The 19420-nt window shown below is 45.1% G+C and overlaps 8 protein-coding genes across 9 annotated transcripts; all 8 read left to right on the forward strand.

Annotated features, from left to right (window-relative positions):
* LOC122620930 (zinc finger protein 271) lies at positions 1 to 3798 on the forward strand. Its single transcript, XM_043798616.1, has 6 exons — positions 1 to 190; positions 273 to 778; positions 843 to 1097; positions 1247 to 2096; positions 2261 to 2809; positions 2874 to 3798. Exons 1-6 carry the CDS (start codon positions 71 to 73, stop codon positions 3405 to 3407), a joined length of 2814 nt encoding a protein of 937 aa, XP_043654551.1. The 5' UTR covers positions 1 to 70; the 3' UTR covers positions 3408 to 3798.
* A 112-nt stretch (positions 3799 to 3910) lies between these two features.
* LOC122620934 lies at positions 3911 to 5665 on the forward strand. The gene is made up of 5 exons (XM_043798621.1): positions 3911 to 4149; positions 4204 to 4700; positions 4751 to 4925; positions 4982 to 5173; positions 5254 to 5665. The coding sequence occupies exons 1-5, from the start codon at positions 3975 to 3977 to the stop codon at positions 5442 to 5444; spliced, it is 1230 nt and encodes a 409-aa protein (XP_043654556.1). The 5' UTR covers positions 3911 to 3974; the 3' UTR covers positions 5445 to 5665.
* A 20-nt stretch (positions 5666 to 5685) lies between these two features.
* Positions 5686 to 7394, forward strand: LOC122620933. Its single transcript, XM_043798620.1, has 4 exons — positions 5686 to 6056; positions 6121 to 6614; positions 6683 to 7049; positions 7110 to 7394. Exons 1-4 carry the CDS (start codon positions 5882 to 5884, stop codon positions 7304 to 7306), a joined length of 1233 nt encoding a protein of 410 aa, XP_043654555.1. The 5' UTR covers positions 5686 to 5881; the 3' UTR covers positions 7307 to 7394.
* A 511-nt stretch (positions 7395 to 7905) lies between these two features.
* LOC122620935 lies at positions 7906 to 9518 on the forward strand. Its single transcript, XM_043798622.1, has 4 exons — positions 7906 to 8137; positions 8194 to 8687; positions 8756 to 9122; positions 9182 to 9518. Exons 1-4 carry the CDS (start codon positions 7963 to 7965, stop codon positions 9373 to 9375), a joined length of 1230 nt encoding a protein of 409 aa, XP_043654557.1. The 5' UTR covers positions 7906 to 7962; the 3' UTR covers positions 9376 to 9518.
* Positions 9519 to 10478: 960 nt separating this feature from the next.
* LOC122620932 lies at positions 10479 to 12005 on the forward strand. The gene is made up of 4 exons (XM_043798619.1): positions 10479 to 10713; positions 10773 to 11257; positions 11315 to 11681; positions 11739 to 12005. The coding sequence occupies exons 1-4, from the start codon at positions 10506 to 10508 to the stop codon at positions 11921 to 11923; spliced, it is 1245 nt and encodes a 414-aa protein (XP_043654554.1). The 5' UTR covers positions 10479 to 10505; the 3' UTR covers positions 11924 to 12005.
* A 466-nt stretch (positions 12006 to 12471) lies between these two features.
* On the forward strand, positions 12472 to 14071 carry LOC122621049. Its single transcript, XM_043798779.1, has 4 exons — positions 12472 to 12712; positions 12769 to 13253; positions 13314 to 13680; positions 13741 to 14071. The coding sequence occupies exons 1-4, from the start codon at positions 12505 to 12507 to the stop codon at positions 13923 to 13925; spliced, it is 1245 nt and encodes a 414-aa protein (XP_043654714.1). The 5' UTR covers positions 12472 to 12504; the 3' UTR covers positions 13926 to 14071.
* Positions 14072 to 14415: 344 nt separating this feature from the next.
* Positions 14416 to 16047, forward strand: LOC122620969. The gene is made up of 4 exons (XM_043798670.1): positions 14416 to 14634; positions 14696 to 15186; positions 15254 to 15626; positions 15692 to 16047. Exons 1-4 carry the CDS (start codon positions 14445 to 14447, stop codon positions 15883 to 15885), a joined length of 1248 nt encoding a protein of 415 aa, XP_043654605.1. The 5' UTR covers positions 14416 to 14444; the 3' UTR covers positions 15886 to 16047.
* A 625-nt stretch (positions 16048 to 16672) lies between these two features.
* LOC122619242 lies at positions 16673 to 19420 on the forward strand. 2 transcript variants are annotated; one of them, XM_043796040.1, is made up of 6 exons: positions 16673 to 16743; positions 17794 to 18005; positions 18065 to 18555; positions 18626 to 18808; positions 18880 to 19063; positions 19119 to 19420. In XM_043796040.1, the coding sequence occupies exons 2-6, from the start codon at positions 17801 to 17803 to the stop codon at positions 19304 to 19306; spliced, it is 1251 nt and encodes a 416-aa protein (XP_043651975.1). In that variant the 5' UTR covers positions 16673 to 16743; positions 17794 to 17800; the 3' UTR covers positions 19307 to 19420. The 2 variants fall into 2 exon arrangements, with proteins under 2 accessions (XP_043651975.1, XP_043651976.1); XM_043796041.1 differs by lacking the exon at positions 16673 to 16743 and adding an exon at positions 16867 to 16980.

A 19420-nucleotide genomic window follows, 5' to 3' on the forward strand; every position in this document is an offset into this window, starting at 1 on the left:
CAGTTGGCAGGACAGACACTTTTTGCTATTTGAACTTTTAAGCAAAAAAACTAGTTAAATGTGTTAGGAGATGACCAGGACGTGCAGAGTATGTGGCTGCGACGACGGACGCTACTGGATTGAAACGCCCGTGGAGAAGTACGCGGAGAAGACCTTCGTCCAGCTGCTGGTCGAGCTAACGCGAATCGAGGTGGGTCAATTGTCCTTTTGTCATCCAATTGGCGCCCGCATCTATGCTAATTCACTTTAAATGATAAAAATTATACCTAAAGGTGGCCATGGCACAAGCTGAGAAGTTTCCGCAGTGGCTGTGCAACGCGTGTGCCGAGAAGCTGGAGAACACCTACGATTTTGTGCTGCAGGCACGCCAAACTCACGAGCTGTGGATGCGGAAAATCGGGGATTCGGTGAATGGGGATGACGAGATGGAGGGCATTGGAGCCTTGGAGTGCCTGCGCGAGAAACCCATCAACCTGTTCGAAATAGAGGGTGTGACCATCAAGACGGAGGAACTGGCTCCAACGCAACCGGCGCCCAAGGTAGATCCTTTAGTGCGACCGCGCATCGTCAAACGGAGCATCGTACACTTTAGCGATTCAGATGACGACGACCTGGATGATGTGCCTCTGCGGCAGCGTAAGATGGCCGCCTCGGTCTGTGGCTCTGACACGCCGAAGCAAAATGTTTGCGAGCTGTGCAACAAGGCCTTTAGATATGTTACCAATCTGTATCGCCACAAGCAGAGGGACCACGGCATTCTGGGCAAAAACGGAGAAAAGTAGGATACAACTCTATACTAGCTTGATTGCCATCTTAAAGTTACATATGTTTTCTTTCGACAGCTATGAAGAAGACTATTACAAGTGCGATCTGTGCGACAAGACCTACAAGTACGTGATGGCGCTGGTGAAGCACAAACACAACGAGCACGGAACCAGTCTTCTGCCCACCAAAATGTCCAAAAAGATGCCCGGAAGGCCGTCAACTGTGCCCGAAGATGCCAGTCCATCCAGTCCAGCATCCACCTCTGAAACAAGCACTCATCGAAGCCGAACCAACAACGACTCCCTGGTACACAGCATCATCAAGACAGTGGAGTGAGTTTATTTTTATTATTCACTATGCGGGTGCCGAAAATATCCAATCAATTCCCCACAAGCGGAAGTCTTTTGTATCGCAAAATGTGTCTAATAATTATTTCGTAGTCCATTTACCAAATTGACATTTGTACCATTATTTTTTCCAGACTCTCAGATGAGGATGGCCGCAGTGGTGAGGATAGCTACTACAAGTGCGATCAGTGCAGTAAAACCTACAAGTACATAGTCAGCTTGATCAAGCACAAGCACAAAGAGCACTTGGACAGGCAGTCAGACAAGCAGTCGGACGACGAGGACGATCGCCCACTGGCTTCCACATCCGCCTCAGCAAGTGCATCAGCCGCGAAGCCATCTAGAATCAATCGACGAGTCGACGGGTTCGACTTCCATCGCAGCGAGCCAAATGGAGCCAAGGAAATCAAGTGCATGATATGCTTGCGACGGTTTACAAAACTGCGGGAGCTAAGGAATCATCTACAGAATCATCCCACTGATTTTGACTTCGAGGCGCATGGTGAACCCATCGAGCGCATTGCGGAAGGATTTTTCAAAACAGCCGTTGAGTCCACGGCAGAAGGCTTAAAGCGGCGTATATTTAGAGATCTCAGGATGGGCGTGTATGGTCGCTACTACTCCATCACGAATCAAGCGCGTTATGAAATGACCCTGGATAGTTCCGACACGGACAGCGATGGCGATGGCGACGACGATGTCGTCATCCGACGAAGTTATTCCTGCGAATTGTGCGACTCCCCGGAGGCTAGGTGGCCGCGCAAGTACCTGCTTCACCAGCACCACCAATCGGAACACACCTGGCTAGACGCCCCTCATGCCTGCCAGCGCTGCGACTCGCGGTTCCTCAATCTCCAGCTCCTGGAGCACCACACCAGTCAATTGTGCCAAAACACTTTAAAGCGCTTTATGTGCGACAAGTGCCCCCAGCGATTCTTTTGGCGTCGCAATCTGCGTGCACATCTAGTCGAACACAAGAGCAAGGTGAGGGAATCTGTAGATCGGCAGTTCTTTTTTTTAGTTGGATAACTTACATTCATTTTAAGTTATTTTGTTCATTAATTATCTTATTATTATTTATTTTTGCGAATTAATTGTGTCTGGGTTAGTTTAAACCAAACTTATTTTACTATTCTGTATGCTTTCAGCAAGAATCGTATCCGTGCGACCAGTGCTCTCGGAGCTTCCAAGACAAGAGCGCCGTGACCAAGCATAAGCTTATGATGCATCGGGATAGTAACATGCAGCTCCTTCCCTGCCGCTGGTGCACGCGTACCTTCTACCGACCTGCCCTGCTGTACAAGCATTTACAGAGACACGGATTCACTGGTCAGGACCTGCCCCTGGCCGAAACCTTGCTAGCGGATGCGTCGAAACCGGCGGGACCGAAAAGCGTACAGTGCAAGATTTGTGACATCCAGTTTGTCAGCGTGGCGGACCTGCGAAGGCACATATCCATGCAGGGCCACAGCAACCAACCGTCGGCATACATGATCAGCACAGCAACTGGCTTTGAGCTTCTGCTGGATGATACGGACGACAGTGATGAGGAAACAGCGGGCAGGACGTACACTTGCGACCTTTGTGATCTGAACTTCCGGCGCCGACGGGAGATGAGTGAGCATCAGTACTCGCTCCATAGCTTTGATAAACTGCCACATAGCTGCGAGCACTGCATTTTTAAGACGGTGGATAAGGTAAATGTCCTATTCATTTCATTGTGGATATGTGTTCAATTCGTTTGCTTTAATCTACTCTCAGAACATGCTGCATCAGCATCTGCGCACACAGTGTATGAACACAGAGAAGAAGTTTGTCTGCACGCGCTGTGGCTACAAGTTCATGTGGGAGGAGAACTTGGCCCAGCACCTTGCCACCCAGCATTCCAAGCAACCCGCTGTTCCGGAACAGCAGCCACCGCTGAGGAGGAAGAGGCGCTTCCGCTACCAGTGCCCCCATTGCTGGCGTTCCTTTGTCGTTCAGCCCAGCCTGGATAAGCACATACGGGACATGCACGTGGCCAAGAAAAACCCAGGAAAGAAGTATCTCTGCTCGCTGTGCGGCCTGGAGTCGCTGACCCCCAACAAACTTAACATCCACATGCGGCGCCACATGGGCGAGAAGCCCTTCAAGTGCGATCTCTGCGACATGCGCTTTACCGTCCACTACGAGTTGAAGGTGCACCGCCGGAAGCACACTGGCGAACGACCCTACCAATGCACCTTTTGCGCCAAGGACTTCGCACGACCAGACAAACTAAGGCGGCACGTGTTCATGCACAACGTCAAGTCGTAAAGTCATGAGTTTTGAGACTAACCTAATAATAAGGCGTAATATAGATTGATTTTATTTAAATTTAATACTTTTGACTGCAAATGTTCTATTCATAAGTATAAGAATGCTTCAAAGGTGGAGGATGTTGATTTAACTAATCAAACACCACATCCTATAGAACATTGAGTTTAGTGCAGCCTATGAGGAAATTACTTTATAAAAGATTTTTCAGTACATCAAGCAATACTGTGTGAATGAAAGGGAATTGTTAGTTGTCCTAGAGTGGGTTTAATTAACATAAATTAATTATCTTAATATTAAGATCTCTTAGCTAAGCGTATTTTTAATAACCTGTATAAACATGTATAAAGTGTGAAGCGAAGACCACGATCTTAGCCAGATGATTAGAAATTCGAATTCCAAATGCAATTCCCTCTCTTAAAAGTTCAGTATCTTCCAAACAAAGTATGATGTCACGGAATTTAAGAGAATAATATATCAAGCTTTTATTCATCAAAGCATTTTGTTGTGCAGTAACTACTTGGAGGGCGTTAATATCAGACGCTAGCGCATCTAAACAAATTTAAAATGACTGACCAGCCAACTCCAAAGTGGGTGACCAAGGAGCGTTTCAGCAGCTTGCTGGAACAGAGTAATCCAAACTTCAAGGCGATAGTTCAATTTGTTCCAACATCGGCGATTAGCAAAGGCGAAAATTATTTGACGATCGTGCTGCGAATACAAATTGAAATGCAGCTGAAAGGTGAGCGGCTGCCTCAAAAATATCTCTTCCAATAATGCACGACACAATATTCAGATGATAGCTTAGAAGATATTAGCTACATACTGAAGATTCCCTTGGTACCGGAAGATCAGGAAAACGACTTCCACGACATGTTCGATGCCGAACAAGACATGTACGATCATCTGATACCCGAATTGGAGGACTTGTATGCCAAGAATACTTCCATCTCACCGAAATTCAAGCCTGTGCATTTGAGGTTTCCGGGTGAGCCGATAAAAAGCGACTACATTCTGCTGGAGGATCTGCGACAGAAGGGCTATAGGAATGCCGACCGGACCCAGGGATTGGAGCAGTTTGAAGTGGAGGCGGTCCTCAAGAAGCTGGCCCAGTGGCATGCAGCCTCTGCAAAACGAGTAGTCGAGCTGGGGGAATACGAGAAGGACATTCGGAAGAGTTACTTTACCACTGAGCACCAGAAATTACTTGATGAATTCAACATCAATTTCTGTATGCCCTTCCTGGAGTGTATGCAGCAATATAATCTGGAGCCAGGACAGCTCGTACTCATAGTGAGATTACTTTACTTTAGTTTATATACATTGTAATACTTTTTATTCAGAGCGACTACACTTCCCAATTGACGGATCTGAATATTGAGTTTGGCAAGAACGATCCTCTGGAATTGAGTGTGTTAAACCACGGAGATTTTTGGTGCAACAACTTTATGTTCAAGTACAAGAACGCCTCAGAGGTGGAGGACGTGTGCTTTGTGGACTTTCAGCTGCCTAAATATGGTAACCAAAGGAATAGCTCCTAAAGATGACTTGTTCATGATTAAACTCCCTTTCAGGCACACCCGCCCAAGATCTTCTGTGCATGCTGATGACCTCGCCGAAGTTTTCGATCAAGCTGGAAAAATTCGACTATTTCATAGAGTATTATCACCAGCAGCTAGTGGAACACCTCGCCATGCTCGATTACAATCGGAATGCACCGACACTGGCTCAGTTCCACGCCCATCTACACCGATATAGTCTCTGGGGTAAGGTCGCTATCCGAAGCTTCTTTCAGAGGCGTTCTACAGAACCTATACTTATAAGTTGAAACCTCATCCACTTGCAGCTTTTATATGCGCCCAGCGAATGCTGCCCATAGTTCTGCTCCCGCCCGATGTTGGTTCGCATATAGGCAATATAATGGGAAACTCGGAGGAGGCGATCGCGTTCAAGCGCAAGATGTTCCTCCTGCCGGCTTACGTGGATCAGATAAAAGCCATTTTGCCATGGCTCATTAACCGGGGTTACATAAGGTAGACGGCGTGCAATGGATAAACAGGTTTCAAGAGAACGCATAGTGCAATACAAGTATTCTATTCAATTAAGACAAACAACTTGTGCACAAAGTAGCTCAAATGCTACCTTAAAATGTTAGTAAATAAGCTTATGAGAGAGCTTTTTATTAATAAATTTTTATAGTTTTACTTATAATTTATATGCAGGCTCGATATAAAGAATTACATTGTGACATAAACAAAGGCAAAACGCTCTTTCTGCTGCCGAAATATTTAAAATGCTATTCGCAGAGCTTTTCAGAGACGATCGAGAGAAGACGGCCGAGCACTGCGAAATTAGAAAGCTCCACTGATATTTAGAATCTAATGCTCAGTTTTCATCAGTCTACGCAAGACCGTCAAACTGGACGTATACGTGTTTTTTCGTCGATTTCCAAATAGTAATCCCGATTATCTATAATGACAGCTGGCAAAATACCCGATTGGGTCACCGCTGAACTGTTTGAAGATGTTCTCAAATCGAGTGTGGATGGTTACTCGAAAGTGAGACATTTCAAACCGGAAATTGGATCCGCGGCAGGTGACAACTACGCCACTGTTATGTTGCGAGTAAACATCGAAGTGGAGCTCCAGGGTGAGTTGGTTGGTTGGGTGGACTGGCAGGGGAGCACTGTTGACCTCGGATTCCTGCCTTCCAGATGGCACCACCAAAGAGGTGTCCTACATGGTCAAGTTGCCACATCAGCTGGAGAGCTACAAAGAAATGATGAAGCACACCGACATCTTCGAAATCGAACGCACCATGTACAACCTGGTGGTTCCGGAGATGGAGGCTCTGTATAAGGCGGCCGGTGTGGAGGTCACGTTCGGAGCCAAAAGCTACGAGCTGAAGAATGCCCAGACCGAGCACATAGCGCTGGAGGATCTGTGCATCAAAGGATTCAAGAACGCCAACCGCCTCGAGGGCCTCGACCAGGCGCACACGGAGCGGGTTCTCCGGAAGTTGGCCCAGTGGCATGCTGCAACGGCCGTAAGGGTGGCCACCAAGGGGCAGTATCCGGAAATCGTGCTGCAAGGATTCTTCAAGGAGGAAAACAGGGCGATGATGAACGACATGACGGACGGCATGGGACAGGTGTTTCTCAGATGCTGTGCCACCTACGAAGGCAACGAGGCCTACATAGAAAAAGTCGTAAGTTTTAGCCCAAATTGCGCTATTAAAATAAAGTTTACGAACTTTCTTTTACCAAATCCCATTAGAAAGCTCTTAAGCCCGCGGTTGTAGACGAGTTGTTCAAGATGTGCGTAATTGATCCTACAGAGTTCAATGCCCTGAACCACGGCGATTCGTGGTCCAACAACATAATGTTCCAGTACGATGAGTCTGGCCAAATCAAGGAGGTGTACATGGTCGACTTTCAGGTCTCCAAGTACGGCACTGTTGCGCAGGACCTGTTCTACTTCCTGATTTCTTCCACAAAGCTGGAGGATAAGCTGAGCAAGTTCGATTACTACATCAAGGTGTACCATGATAACCTAGTGGAGCACCTGAAAATCCTCAAATACTCCAAACCATTGCCAAGCCTGCGAGGTATCCATAAGTCTCTGCTCAAGTACGGAACTTTTGGTATGCATAATTGACCAGAATTGTAGAATATATTTACACCATGTATTTATAATTTTTCAGCATACACCGTGGCCACAGGTGTAATGGCAGCCGTTCTCTTAGATCCAACTGAAAACGCCAGTTTGGAGAACTTCGTTGGCGATTCCGCCGAGGGAGTGGACTTCCAGACGAAAATGTACAATAATCCCCGCTACCGGAAGCACATGCAGGTCATCCTCCCCTGGCTGCTCAATCGAGGTGCCCTAGATGTCAACTAGGAACTAATGATTCCATCATACAACTCGACGACACTCCTGGCTTGGTTCGAAAAACCACTTTATTCCGCTTACTAAACTCGGTGCAGCATACGCTTAAAGTATTGTAAATGTATTAAAATAAACAAAATATAAGTTCTTCAAAAATATTAAAGTGCTTTTAAAATTGATATTAAAATGCACTAATTGTAAATGGCTGCAAACATGCTTACTGCTATATTTCTGCGATAAGAGGAGTTAGTGTCCATAATTTGGTCAACCATTGAACTAAGGTTCTTATAACGTCCCATGTGATTTAAGCTCTACCTCAAATATGGGACACAGATATGTTCAATTCATCTGGTCATCGCCTAGAAACATTGTTATACTAGTGATATATAGCTTAAGCCATGTACATGCATGTAATATGCTTATGTACCCATAACGACCTAAAGTGTAATAGACAAAAACTTGTCCGATAGATAATTAACTCAAGTTTACTCAGAAAAGCTTGTACGGCAGACTGTGAAAAGCCCACTTGTTCTACGAACTGAGTTAGGAAAGCTCCCCCACGATATAAAACTACTGATCCTCCCTGCCTGTTCTCAGTGCAGTAACTGCAGAGCAACGGGGCGTATACTTGTTTTCCGCTTCTGAGTACAAAGCAACTATTATCTACAATGGCGGCCAGCAAAATTCCCGATTGGGTAACTGCAGAAATATTTGAAGATGTGCTCAAGGCAACTGTGAGCGGATACTCAAAAGTCAAGAACTTTAAGGCGGACATTGGATCTGCTGCAGGTGAAAATTATGCCACCATAATGCTGCGAGTCAAGATCGAAGTTGAGTTGCAAGGTAAGTAACTAGGGGCAATCTAAGTGCAAGAACACTGTCTCATTTGCCAATTGTAGATGGCAAATCGAAATCAATATCCTACATGCTGAAGTTGCCCCACCAACTGGAATTTTTCCAAGAGATGATGAAACGAACCAACATCTTCGACATCGAGCGTACCATGTACAACGAGGTCGTGCCGGAACTGGAGGCCATTTACAAAGCCGTGGGAGTGGACATCACTTTCGGCGCCAAAAGCTACGATCTCAAAAACGCCAAAACCGACTACGTGGCCCTGGAGGACTTGGGACTGAAGGGGTTCAAGAATGCCAACCGCCTCGAAGGACTGGACCAAACGCACACGGAGCGAGTCCTGCGAAAGCTTTCCCAGTGGCATGCGGCATCTGCCGTGCGAGTGGCCACCAAAGGACCATACTCCGATATGCTGCTACATGGCTTCTTCAAGGAGGAAAGCAAGCCCATGATGACTGAAATGCTGAAGGGAATGGGCGCGAATTTCGTCAAAAGTTGTGCCACCTACGAGGGTCACGAGCTCTATTTTGACAAAGTCGTAAGTAGTAAATACTTCAATCGCCCAATTAGTCGCGTAAAACATTTAATGGTACCCTCTTCTATCAGAAAGCGCTGCAACCTGTTGCTGTCGATAAGATTTTTGAGTTGGCCAAGGTCGAGCCAACGGAATTTAATGTTCTGAACCACGGCGATTCCTGGTCGAACAACATTATGTTCCAGTACGATGCCTTCGGAAAGATCAAGGAGGTGTATCTGGTCGACTATCAGCTACCCAAATACGGAACCGTGGCACAGGATCTGCTCTACTTCTTGCTCTCCTCCACAAAGCTGGAGGACAAGCTGGCCAAATTCGATTATTATATCAAGTTTTACCACGATAATCTGGTGGAACACCTGAAGATTCTGAAATACTCCAAGCCCATTCCCAGCCTGCGGGACATTCATTTGGCGCTCTTCAAGTTCGGTTATTTTGGTAAGCATTTGAGTGGGTGCTTTTCTAGAATTAGAGGATAATAATAAATATTTCCTCAGGCTACACGGTCGCTACTGGTGTAATGTCTGCCGTGCTCCTGGACCCCACGGACACTGCCAGCTTGGAGAACTTCCTTGGTGACAACGAAGCAGGAGCGGACTTCCAGATGCAGCTCTACAATAGTCCCCGGTACCGAAAGCACATCCAGGTTGTCATGCCCTGGTTGTTGAATCGTGGCGCCTTGGAGCTCTAGAACCACCAACAAATTGATTTCCAATTTTCACAATAAACAATCGATATTGAGTCAGAACCATGTGGGGCAGTATGAAAAGCTATCAGTATCTGTGTGCGATAATGGCAATGTGTATTAATAAACGTGGAACTTTTAAAGATAAAGGACTTCACTTAGTTCACAATGAATCGGTAAATTTTGGAGGGAATGTGCGTATGATAATGATAACCGATTACTAAAAATGACTGATTCACTAATTTCGTCATGCTAATTCAAATCGATGTTATCAAAGTGGTTCAATTATTAGTTAAATTATTATTATGCCGGGCTGAAATAAAGATTATCAAGAAGTTCATTGACATTCAGTTGGTTGTGTTTAAAGAGTAGTACTACTCCATATATGGTCTCAACGGAGCAGCGTAGCAAAAGAAATCTGAAAAACCGTCTTTATAAGCATTCAAGTCGTGGCCATTAGATTTTAATGTTTGGGAAACCCCTTTTTTTGGCATCAACAAATAAGCGAATCAAAACAAAACGAATTAAGACTGCTCTCCTCTGATATCAGAAAAGCTATCTGCTCAGTGCGGAAGAGCAAATTGCGGGAGCGATTCCCATTTGCCATATTAGGCATGTGAACAGGGTAGCAAAACAAAACCGAAATAAAAGCCATTAGCCGTATCTCTATTAAAATGCTCTAGCTACTTATCTACCTCGATTATGTGGCTCACATACACAGAGAAAACAGTTGGCTGGTGGTAGTTTTTATACACCAGCTTTATTGGCAATTCACTATGATTAGTTTGCTTAGGCAAGGCACGTAATTTACAGTGTTTGTTCTAGCTGGTCTTTGTATATAGACTGGGAACAGACAGTGTGTAGTGTTTTTAAATAAAATCTTAAATTTTTCTTTTTAAGCATTATATATATTCTAATTTGCAATGTCACGGCCAATAAGAGTTTATGGGATGGTCGGCGCCATCTTTTTTTTCTGATGAAACTTGCAATGTCATGTTTCAATTACAACTGTCTGTGGGGATCGAGATAATGATTATCTCACCCAGCTCGGATCAAAACCCACCCTATTTAAATGAAGAGACTTGCATAGCCAGATCTCAGTACGCGCGATCAAGTGTAGTAGAGATATTTCAAAAATGCCACCCCAGAGAAAGGATGAGAATGTTGTCGAGAGGGAGGTACCCATTCCGGCCTGGGTGAAACCAGAGGCCTTCGAGGACCTGCTCAAGGATAATGTCAAGGATTATAGGAAGACGAAGGCCCTGAGGGCCAAGGCGGGAGTTGCTGCTGGCGAAAACTATGCCACCATTATGCTGAGACTGGAACTGGATGTGGAAACGAAGGGTGAGTTCAATTTGCTATCAATATTTCGGAAAATCAAGCTAAAGAACCCATCATTTTAGATAAATCGCAAGTGACCAAAGCATTCATGCTGAAAACTCCCCACGACACTGAGGCGTATCGCAAGCTTCTTGAGCAAACCAACATCTTCGATGTGGAGCGCGGCATGTATGTGGAAGTGGTGCCCGAGCTGGAGCAGATGTACCGAGATGTGGGCTTGGAGGTCAAGTTTGGGGCTGTGGCCTACGACATCAAGGTTAGCGAGAACTATGTTCTCTTGGAGGACCTCAGACCTCGAGGATTCAGAAATGTAGATCGCCTGCAGGGCTTGGATCAGGCCCACACCGAAAGTGTCCTGAGGAAGTTCGCCCAATGGCATGCGGCCTCCGCAGTTCGCGTGGATCTCAAAGGACCTTACGACGCCAAGTATACCCCTGGTTTCTTCGAATCGGAACAAATCAGGAACTTCTTCTGCGATCGCAGCGCCAACATTTTGCTGAAACATATTGATCAGTACGAGGGACATGCGAATTACGTAGAGGATTTGGTGAGTAAATCGGTATTTAAATAGTTGCAAATCTAATTTACGGATCTCCGACTACAGCACTGCGTCTCGAAAAAGTTATTTGATGTATATGATGACCTAAAGGAAGCCAAATCCGACGAGTTCAATGCCCTCAACCATGGCGATGGTTGGTCCAACAACATTATGTTCCAGTACAACGACAAAAACGAGATAACAAATACCTATTTTGTTGACCTCCAACTGCCGAAATGGGGATCAGTTGCGCAGGACCTGTATTACTTCTTGCTCTCCTCAACTAAGCTGGACATTAAAACGGCGAAATTCGACTACTTCATCTGGTTCTACCACTCAGAGTTGGTGAAGCATCTAAAACTTTTGAATTACTCAAAGAAGCTGCCGACTTTAAGGAGCCTTCGCAATGAGCTTAACAAGTACAGTGGATGGGGTAAGTTAGGGTAGTTAACTATTGGATAATCTTCTTATGAATACAATTTTATTGTAGCCTTCATCTGCTCTGTGTCCGTAATGGGAGTCGTGCTGCTGGACCCTACGGATGATGCTGATTTCGATAAAATCCTTTCCAGTGAGCATCCCAGCTTTACGAACTCCATCTACACCAATCCCAGATACCGCAGACATGCGGAAGTTGTATTGCCTTGGCTGCAGCACCGAGCGGCCATGGAGTAAAAAACAATCAGTGTGCTCTAATTTTAATTGAAAATAAATTATATGAATCTTGCGTGCAAGCTTTTCTAACTCAATATTTTGACACGAAAGGTGTTTTCTATCTATACGTGGGTTTCGTAAGCTCAAACTTTGTTTTGCATAATATGGACCTCGAATAACAGATGCTTTATTGCTAGAAACGCGAACTGTTTTGAAATCATTTTTCAAAATGACGGAATAAGTTTTGGAAGGTTGTTACTTGATTTAATCCCAACAAAATCCAAGTAACAACTTATAAGTATAAACATTTTGGTCTTACTTTAGACTTAGATATATTATATAGCGCCAACCAATATCGCGGAAACTGCGAACTCACCATGAGAATCAAATCCGCGGGATGGGGGATGTTTTAATGATTCCGGACGCATCTCTCGAGCACAGTCACTTCTCGCAAATTAATATAAAACAGTTGACTGATTGTTAGGTAAGAGATAAGGTTTATCGCTGACATGAAGGCTAATTTCTCCCGAGAGTATTTAAGAGATGCGCCGAGTGCTCCAAGCTTCCAGTCAGTGCGCCCAAGTCGAACAGATTATTTCGAAATGCCTCCCCAGACGAAGGATGAAGATGTTACCGAAAGGCAGGTCGCCATTCCGGATTGGGTTGTGCCAAAGGCCTTCGAGGATCTGCTTAAAAGGAAGGTCAAGGACTACAGGAACACGAAATCCTTGAGGGCTAAGGCAGGAGTCGCTGCTGGCGAGAACTATGCCACCATAATGCTAAGAATTGAACTGGACGTTGAGAAAGAAGGTTCGTATTTAATCGTAATATTGTTCATCTATTATAAAGTATTGTAAACTCTCCAGATCACACTGAAACAACCGAGGCATTCATGCTTAAAACTCCCCACCAGTCCGAGCAGTATCGCAAAATAATCGAGAAGACAGATATCTTCGATGTGGAGCGTGGAATGTATCTGGAAGTTGTGCCCGAACTGGAGCAACTGTATCGCGATGTGGGCTTGGAGGTCAAGTTTGGAGCAGAACTCTACGAGATAGAGGCCAGCGATTACTATGTCCTGCTGGAGGACCTCCGGCCACGCGGTTTCAGGAACATAGATCGCCTTGAAGGAATGGATCTGGCTCACACAGAATGCGTGCTCAAGAAATTTGCCCAGTGGCATGCGGCATCTGCGGTACGATTTGAGACAAAGGGTCCTTATCAGGAGAAGTACACGAAGGGATTTCTAAAGAACGAGGAAATCGTAGATGCATTCTGTAATCGCAGTATAAAAGTTTTTCTGGAAAACGTCCATCTGTGCAAAGGTGTGGAGTCTTATCTAAATGATTTGGTGGGTACTTATCGTATGATATCCATATCTTCCAATCTCATATCTTATCATCAATTGCAGCGCATTGTCTCCGGCAAGACCTTCGACATTGTTGACCAACTGAACAATCCGAGTCCTGACGAATTCCTTGCGTTGAACCATGGCGATGGTTGGGCCAACAACATTATGTTCCAGTACAATACGAAAGGCGAGATACAGGATACCTATTTTGTCGATCTGCAAGTTCCCAAGTGGGGATCTGTGGCACAGGATCTGTACTACTTCCTCATGTCCTCCACAAGCCTAGACATCAAAACATCAAAGTTTGACTACTTCATTTGGTTTTACCACTCCGAACTGGTGAAGCATCTGAAACTGCTTGGTTATTCGAAAACTCTTCCCACTTTACGAAGTATTCACGACGCTCTCAACAAATACAGTGGATGGGGTGAGTTTACAATCGTTGCCCAATCGTTAGTTCAGTTCTTATAGAAGAAAACATTTTCAGCGTTCATCTGCGCCGCAACTATATTGGCCTATGTCCTTCTGGATCCCACAGACGGAGCTGATTTCGATAAGGTCCTTGCTGATGTGGATGGCACCTTCAAGAAATCGCTCTACACAAATCCCAGGTTTCGCAAGCATATGGAGGTTCTATTGCCATGGCTTCAGCAACGAGGAGCTATGGAGTAGAAACTTAGAATGCACAGTATTAAATCATATAAATACCTTCTATGAAATATGAATAGTATGATTGGCATATAGAAACCAAACTGTTTGAAATATCGCTAATCGTTAGAGCAGTAGAACTAACTAGCCATAATAAAGGAATTTTTACCCGATGCTTTCATATGTGAATATAATTATAACTATAGTTATTATTTTATTGTATTTTGACGTATAATTATTTTAATTATCTTTAAACACCTATATGACAGACAAGCCTTTATATGGGTATATATGTATGTATGTATATAAGCATACCCCCACGTTTGTTTTGGTTTGTATGCATCGTTTGAGACTTTGTATACAAGTTGTTTTGAGAACTCTATATAGCCGGCACTCTCTTTGTTTGCCGAGCAGCTGTGGAGCTTTTGGAGCTTTCGGATCGGCAGTTGTTTTGGTAGCAAACAAAAGATACAAAGGGAAAAAGTTCAAAGCTAAAACATTAGTGCAGCACCAGCCGGCAAGTAAACACTTAGTTTGTCCACAATGCCAGAGGAGACGGGAACAGTGCCTTTGCCCACCTGGCTGAAAGCGGACCTATTTGAAGAAGTGCTGAGTAAGCGTTACGGCGACAATTATGCCGGAATCAAGAGCTTCAAGCCGGAAGCCGGTCTGAAGCCGGGAGAAAACTACTCCACAATTATGCTGCGCCTCAAGTTTGAAGTCGAACTGAAGGGTGAGTGTGAGTCACTGTTGCGGCAAACAATGGAAAGTCAAATCGAAAACTTCATCATCAGATCACACCATCGAAAACGTGAGCTACATGCTCAAGACTCCGCATGATTTCGAGATGTACCGCGAGATTCTGAGGAAGAACAACATGTTTGCGGTGGAACGCGATGTGTTCCTGCAGGTGGTTCCCGAGCTGGAGCAGATGTACAGGGATGTGGGCTTGGAGGTGAAGTTTGGGGCCAAGGCCTATGAAATCGATGCGTCCGACGAGTACGTACTGCTGCAGGATCTTGGCGCTTTGGGTTTCAGGAACGTCGATCGCCTGGAGGGCCTAGACATGGTTCACACCAAGAGTGTTCTGAAGAAGATGGCCCAGTGGCATGCGGTCTCGGCCACCAGGCTGCATCTGAAGGGTCCGTACGCCCAGAACTACTTGCAACCCACCTACGCCGACACCATGAAGGAGAACATCGAACAGGTGGCCGAAACCTTGGGCAAATACTTCCTCAAGTGCCTGCCACTTTACGATGGTCACGCGGAGTACAGCGAGGCGGTTGTAAGTTTCTTTAGCTATATGCACCAATTGTTTGCACGGGTAATCACGATGTAATCTATCTGTGCAGCACAAGATACAGCCCCATATCGTCGACCTTATGTATGCCATGAACACACCCGATCCGCAGGACTTCAATGCCCTGAATCACGGCGACTGCTGGACCAACAACATCATGTTTAGATACGATGGCGAATCCCCCGAACCGGTGGAGACCTATTTCGTGGATCTGCAACTGCCCAAGGTGACGAGTGTGGCCAACGATCTGATCTATTTCCTCCTGGGCTCGACGAAATTCGAAATCCAGTTGAGTCAGTTCGATTACTTTATCAAGTACTACCACGATCAGTTGGTCGAGCACTTGAGATTGCTGAACTACCCCGCAGCAAAGACCCCCACGTTGAGGTTCCTCCACACTCAGCTGCTGAAATATGGCCGAGTTGGTAAGAGGAAAGCTCGCTCTGCAAAGCTGTAGATAAGCAAGTTCTGGTTTGTTTTCCTATCGTAGGGTATCACACCGTCCTGATGCTCTGCCCACCTGTGCTGCTCGATCGCACTGAAGATGCGAATCTGGCCGATTTCGTCACCGAGTCGGATAATGGCGATGGCCTCAAGATGGCCATGTACTCCAATGCCCGCTACAAGAAGCACGTTAGTGCCATCCTCACATGGTTGAACAATCGAGGTGCCTTCCAGTGCTAGTGCACGTCACACTTTGGATTTAGATATATATGTGGAAAGTGTAATACTACTGCTGAAGTGATTCCTAACGCTCTCTGGGAAAGAATCGATTTTGAGATTTTTAACAACATACCACATAAAATGTACTGCTCTTAATAAAGACTTATACAATGAGTCATTCTCATAAACACCATGATGACTTTAACAAATAAATAACAATATTTACAAATTCTAATTACTAGCTGACCGCTTTATTCTAGTAAACCATGGCTAAAAATAAAAGATACTTAACTGCCCCATTAAACCCCAATCAAAGGTACTCGAAAGGCCGAATGGTGGCCATGTAGACCAGTATTTTGTAGGATTACTAATATTCTAATAATTGTTTACTGAGTGCGCGGTGCTCGTGCAGAAATCGCAGGTGAACTGTCTAACTACCCGTCACATGTCACGCCCGCAAACAGCAATTAATGAGGAATCACGAAATAATTAGAGCGAATGGCGAGCGCAAAGAGGAACTGGGTGCCCGATCCCGATAAGGAAGTCGAATCAGGAGCGGGAACAAGAAACAGTATTCGTTATCAATCAAACAATTGACGGTGTTTGCGTCTCCATATCATATATCACTCACCTCTCGCTCTGGCACTCTATCTCGCACCCGCTCTCGCCTACGGCAATTGCCACTCTTTTGCCGGTTTTGGCGAACTGAATTACAAAATAAACTTCAATCGAATGTAGGCGATAAGGAATTTCTTTGCCCATACCCAAATCGGGCCAATATCGCGCTTCCCGAGCACAGCGACTCGTATTTCCCACTCGACAGTTGGCCGGGTTGCAGTCGATCTATTAGCCCGCTCCGTTTACCAATTAAGGAAAAAGGTTTGCTGCCATTCCCAGAACTGAGAGATCCCATCCGCCAGTTCTGACCAACAACTATCGGGGACAAAGTGCTATAAAAACATGGCTCACATGGGGCTATCATCTAGTATTCCGACTTTTACTGTGGTGGAATGAGCGACTAGAAGTGAAACTAGTTTGTAAAGAAAGAAAGTGGAAGAGAAAGAAGAAAGAAAGGAAAATTGTGGAAAATCCAAAACTAACATTTTTTTCGAGTAGGTAGGTTGCCCCAACTCGTGTTTCGTAATGCACTCAAAACTCGCAGCAGGTGTTTCATTCGGTGGCATGTGACCTGATTTATGATTTTTGCTCATTAATTTGCGATAATTCTGATAATTGCCTAATCAATAAAAGCCCCACAAAAGTTCGGTAATTACCCGAATTGGAATGACCACAAATCGCCCAATCACGATTCTCAAACTACCACCAAAAATATATGTCTTAAAAGGGGTGCATTTCCAATTGAATTGTTAGTATTATAGTTAACTTGGCTTTAACTGTATACTTAAGAAAAACAATGTCAGGTAGTGCAGCAATTCCCCTCAAGTATGGAAGAAAACACTTGAAAGTGGCTTAAGCAGTTTTGAGTATTAGCTTGAGTCATAGCCCTACTTGTTTTTCTTACTGTGGAATAAGAAAAGTTCCACATATTGAGGTAATAATGACTTATGCAGAGATAACATCAAGGGAAATCATTCATAAGTTATTGCACTTAACGGGTAATTTTACTGCAGCAATTATGATAATTATTGCAATCTCAAGATACTTAATGAGTCGGTCCCATTTGATATAATTCTCTAAAAATACGCAAATCTTGAGAGGTTCTTTGCTTAGTGGGTTGGGTTGAATTGTTCAAATATTCCGCGCCTCTGGCAAAAATGGATTAGTGGCGCCACCTATGTTTGATATAGTTTTATAACCTTTTCGTATACGACCTGTTGACCATGCTAACAGTGGAGTTAAGGCATTTTATTCGTTGTTATCAGTGCTACGTTTGCGTTGGCTAAACATTTTGAATATATTTTATGGCAGATTCATCATGTCTGAGGCCACCAATGGACACAGTGAGGTGCCAGCCAGTAATCTTCCACCTTGGCTGTCGAAGATCACTCTGGAGAAGGCGGTTCAGGCCCAGATCGGCGACTTTGAGAAGATCATCTCGATTAGCCCACAAAAGGGCAGCAGCGATGGCGATAACTACTCTACACAGTTCCTTCGCTTGCTGGTGGAAGTGGAGCTGTTTGGTGAGTGCAGATCTATAAATCTATAAAGCAATACTATAGCGCATAAATATTGTTCACAGACCACAGCACAAAGGAGCTTTCCTTCGTTCTGAAGGCGCAGCACAACAACGAAATGATGGCCGCCATCCTGGCCAGGTTGAAGCTCTTCCAAAAAGAGGATCAAATGTATCATAGCATTCTGCCCAAATTCGAGAAGCTCTACGCGGATGCCGGCAAACCCATTCAGTTTGCGCCCAAAGCCTTCAAGTTGGATCGTGACCTGGGAGTGGACTACATTTTGCTGGAGGATCTGCATCGCAAGAACTTCAAGAACGCCAATCGCCTGGCCGGCCTGGATCTCGATCAAATGCACAAGGTTCTCGAGAAACTGGCCGCCTTCCATGCGGCATCCGCCTGCTACGTGGAGCACCACGGCCTCTTTGGCGAGGAGTTCACCGTGGGCGTTTTCAGCGAGGCTAATCGTCAGCTCCTTCAGGAGTTCAATGCCTCTGGCGCCTTTTTGGCCCAGCTCAAGAAGTGGAAGAATGCGCAGAAAATCCATGAGAAGTTGGTGGGTATCTGTGGCACAAATGAGTCAAAGGTTGAACTTGATCGATTGCCAATTTGTTTCACTTTTTTAGGCTGATAGCGATGACTACTTGGTGGATCGTCTGCTGCAGGATCAGCAATACAATGCCAGAGAATTCAACGTGCTCAACCACGGAGATTGCTGGGCCAATAACGTGATGTTCCAACACGACGCATTTGGAACTATTAAGGAGACACTTTTCGTGGACTTTCAAGTGGGAAAGTACGGAAGTCCGGTAAGTCCTGCATGTATGGGATACATGTGGATATACCATTTTAATAATTACTCTCTACTTCTCATATGCAGGCCAATGATCTGTACTACTTGATATTGTCCTCGGCTGCTCCGGAGCTGAAGACTGCCAAGTTTGACTACCTGGTGCGCTACTACTTCGATAATCTTATCGAGAATCTGAAGCTACTGCAATACCACCGACCACTGCCCAAGCTGAAGAACCTGCATGCTTCCCTTTTCCGCAACGGATTGGCAGGTGAGTAGTCCAGTATCGGCAGAAAGATAGCACATTCATAACCATTTATCAACAGCTTATATGGTGGTATCCAAGGTGCTGCCTGTCGTCATGCTGGACAAGACCAACGATGCCAATCTGGAAAGCTACATAAGCGACGAGTCCAAAATGAAGAACGCCATGTTCACCAACCCGAAGTATGTCCAGGTGATGACCGAGGTGCTGCCATGGTTGGACAACCGCGGCCTGCTCGACTGGAAGTGATTACCTACAAAATGCTGTGCAGTAATGATGGATTTGTACTTTAATAATGACTATTTAATTGCGTCATCTACAAATTGCGTCGAAAGTCAAATAAAACGATAATAATATTCTAAA

Source organism: Drosophila teissieri, chromosome 3R (assembly GCF_016746235.2).
Source record: "Drosophila teissieri strain GT53w chromosome 3R, Prin_Dtei_1.1, whole genome shotgun sequence".
Taxonomy (NCBI): domain Eukaryota; kingdom Metazoa; phylum Arthropoda; class Insecta; order Diptera; family Drosophilidae; genus Drosophila; species Drosophila teissieri.

Bases quoted from the DNA above. Each gene is read 5' to 3' on its own strand.
- LOC122620930 (XM_043798616.1), top strand. From the start codon at position 71: ATGACCAGGACGTGCAGAGTATGTGGCTGCGACGACGGACGCTACTGG. The intron at 191-272 runs GTGGGTCAATTG...TTATACCTAAAG, and splicing joins TCGAGCTAACGCGAATCGAG to GTGGCCATGGCACAAGCTGA. The intron at 1,098-1,246 runs GTGAGTTTATTT...TATTTTTTCCAG, and splicing joins AGCATCATCAAGACAGTGGA to ACTCTCAGATGAGGATGGCC.
- LOC122620934 (XM_043798621.1), top strand. From the start codon at position 3,975: ATGACTGACCAGCCAACTCCAAAGTGGGTGACCAAGGAGCGTTTCAGC. The intron at 4,701-4,750 runs GTGAGATTACTT...CTTTTTATTCAG, and splicing joins CAGGACAGCTCGTACTCATA to AGCGACTACACTTCCCAATT. The intron at 4,926-4,981 runs GTAACCAAAGGA...ACTCCCTTTCAG, and splicing joins CTTTCAGCTGCCTAAATATG to GCACACCCGCCCAAGATCTT.
- LOC122620933 (XM_043798620.1), top strand. From the start codon at position 5,882: ATGACAGCTGGCAAAATACCCGATTGGGTCACCGCTGAACTGTTTGAA. The intron at 6,615-6,682 runs GTAAGTTTTAGC...AAATCCCATTAG, and splicing joins AGGCCTACATAGAAAAAGTC to AAAGCTCTTAAGCCCGCGGT. The intron at 7,050-7,109 runs GTATGCATAATT...ATAATTTTTCAG, and splicing joins GCTCAAGTACGGAACTTTTG to CATACACCGTGGCCACAGGT.
- LOC122620935 (XM_043798622.1), top strand. From the start codon at position 7,963: ATGGCGGCCAGCAAAATTCCCGATTGGGTAACTGCAGAAATATTTGAA. The intron at 8,688-8,755 runs GTAAGTAGTAAA...CTCTTCTATCAG, and splicing joins AGCTCTATTTTGACAAAGTC to AAAGCGCTGCAACCTGTTGC. The intron at 9,123-9,181 runs GTAAGCATTTGA...ATATTTCCTCAG, and splicing joins CTTCAAGTTCGGTTATTTTG to GCTACACGGTCGCTACTGGT.
- LOC122620932 (XM_043798619.1), top strand. From the start codon at position 10,506: ATGCCACCCCAGAGAAAGGATGAGAATGTTGTCGAGAGGGAGGTACCC. The intron at 11,258-11,314 runs GTGAGTAAATCG...CTCCGACTACAG, and splicing joins CGAATTACGTAGAGGATTTG to CACTGCGTCTCGAAAAAGTT. The intron at 11,682-11,738 runs GTAAGTTAGGGT...ATTTTATTGTAG, and splicing joins TAACAAGTACAGTGGATGGG to CCTTCATCTGCTCTGTGTCC.
- LOC122621049 (XM_043798779.1), top strand. From the start codon at position 12,505: ATGCCTCCCCAGACGAAGGATGAAGATGTTACCGAAAGGCAGGTCGCC. The intron at 12,713-12,768 runs GTTCGTATTTAA...TAAACTCTCCAG, and splicing joins ACTGGACGTTGAGAAAGAAG to ATCACACTGAAACAACCGAG. The intron at 13,681-13,740 runs GTGAGTTTACAA...AAACATTTTCAG, and splicing joins CAACAAATACAGTGGATGGG to CGTTCATCTGCGCCGCAACT.
- LOC122620969 (XM_043798670.1), top strand. From the start codon at position 14,445: ATGCCAGAGGAGACGGGAACAGTGCCTTTGCCCACCTGGCTGAAAGCG. The intron at 14,635-14,695 runs GTGAGTGTGAGT...CTTCATCATCAG, and splicing joins GTTTGAAGTCGAACTGAAGG to ATCACACCATCGAAAACGTG. The intron at 15,627-15,691 runs GTAAGAGGAAAG...TTCCTATCGTAG, and splicing joins GCTGAAATATGGCCGAGTTG to GGTATCACACCGTCCTGATG.
- LOC122619242 (XM_043796040.1), top strand. From the start codon at position 17,801: ATGTCTGAGGCCACCAATGGACACAGTGAGGTGCCAGCCAGTAATCTT. The intron at 18,556-18,625 runs GTGGGTATCTGT...TCACTTTTTTAG, and splicing joins AGAAAATCCATGAGAAGTTG to GCTGATAGCGATGACTACTT. The intron at 19,064-19,118 runs GTGAGTAGTCCA...ATTTATCAACAG, and splicing joins TTTCCGCAACGGATTGGCAG to CTTATATGGTGGTATCCAAG.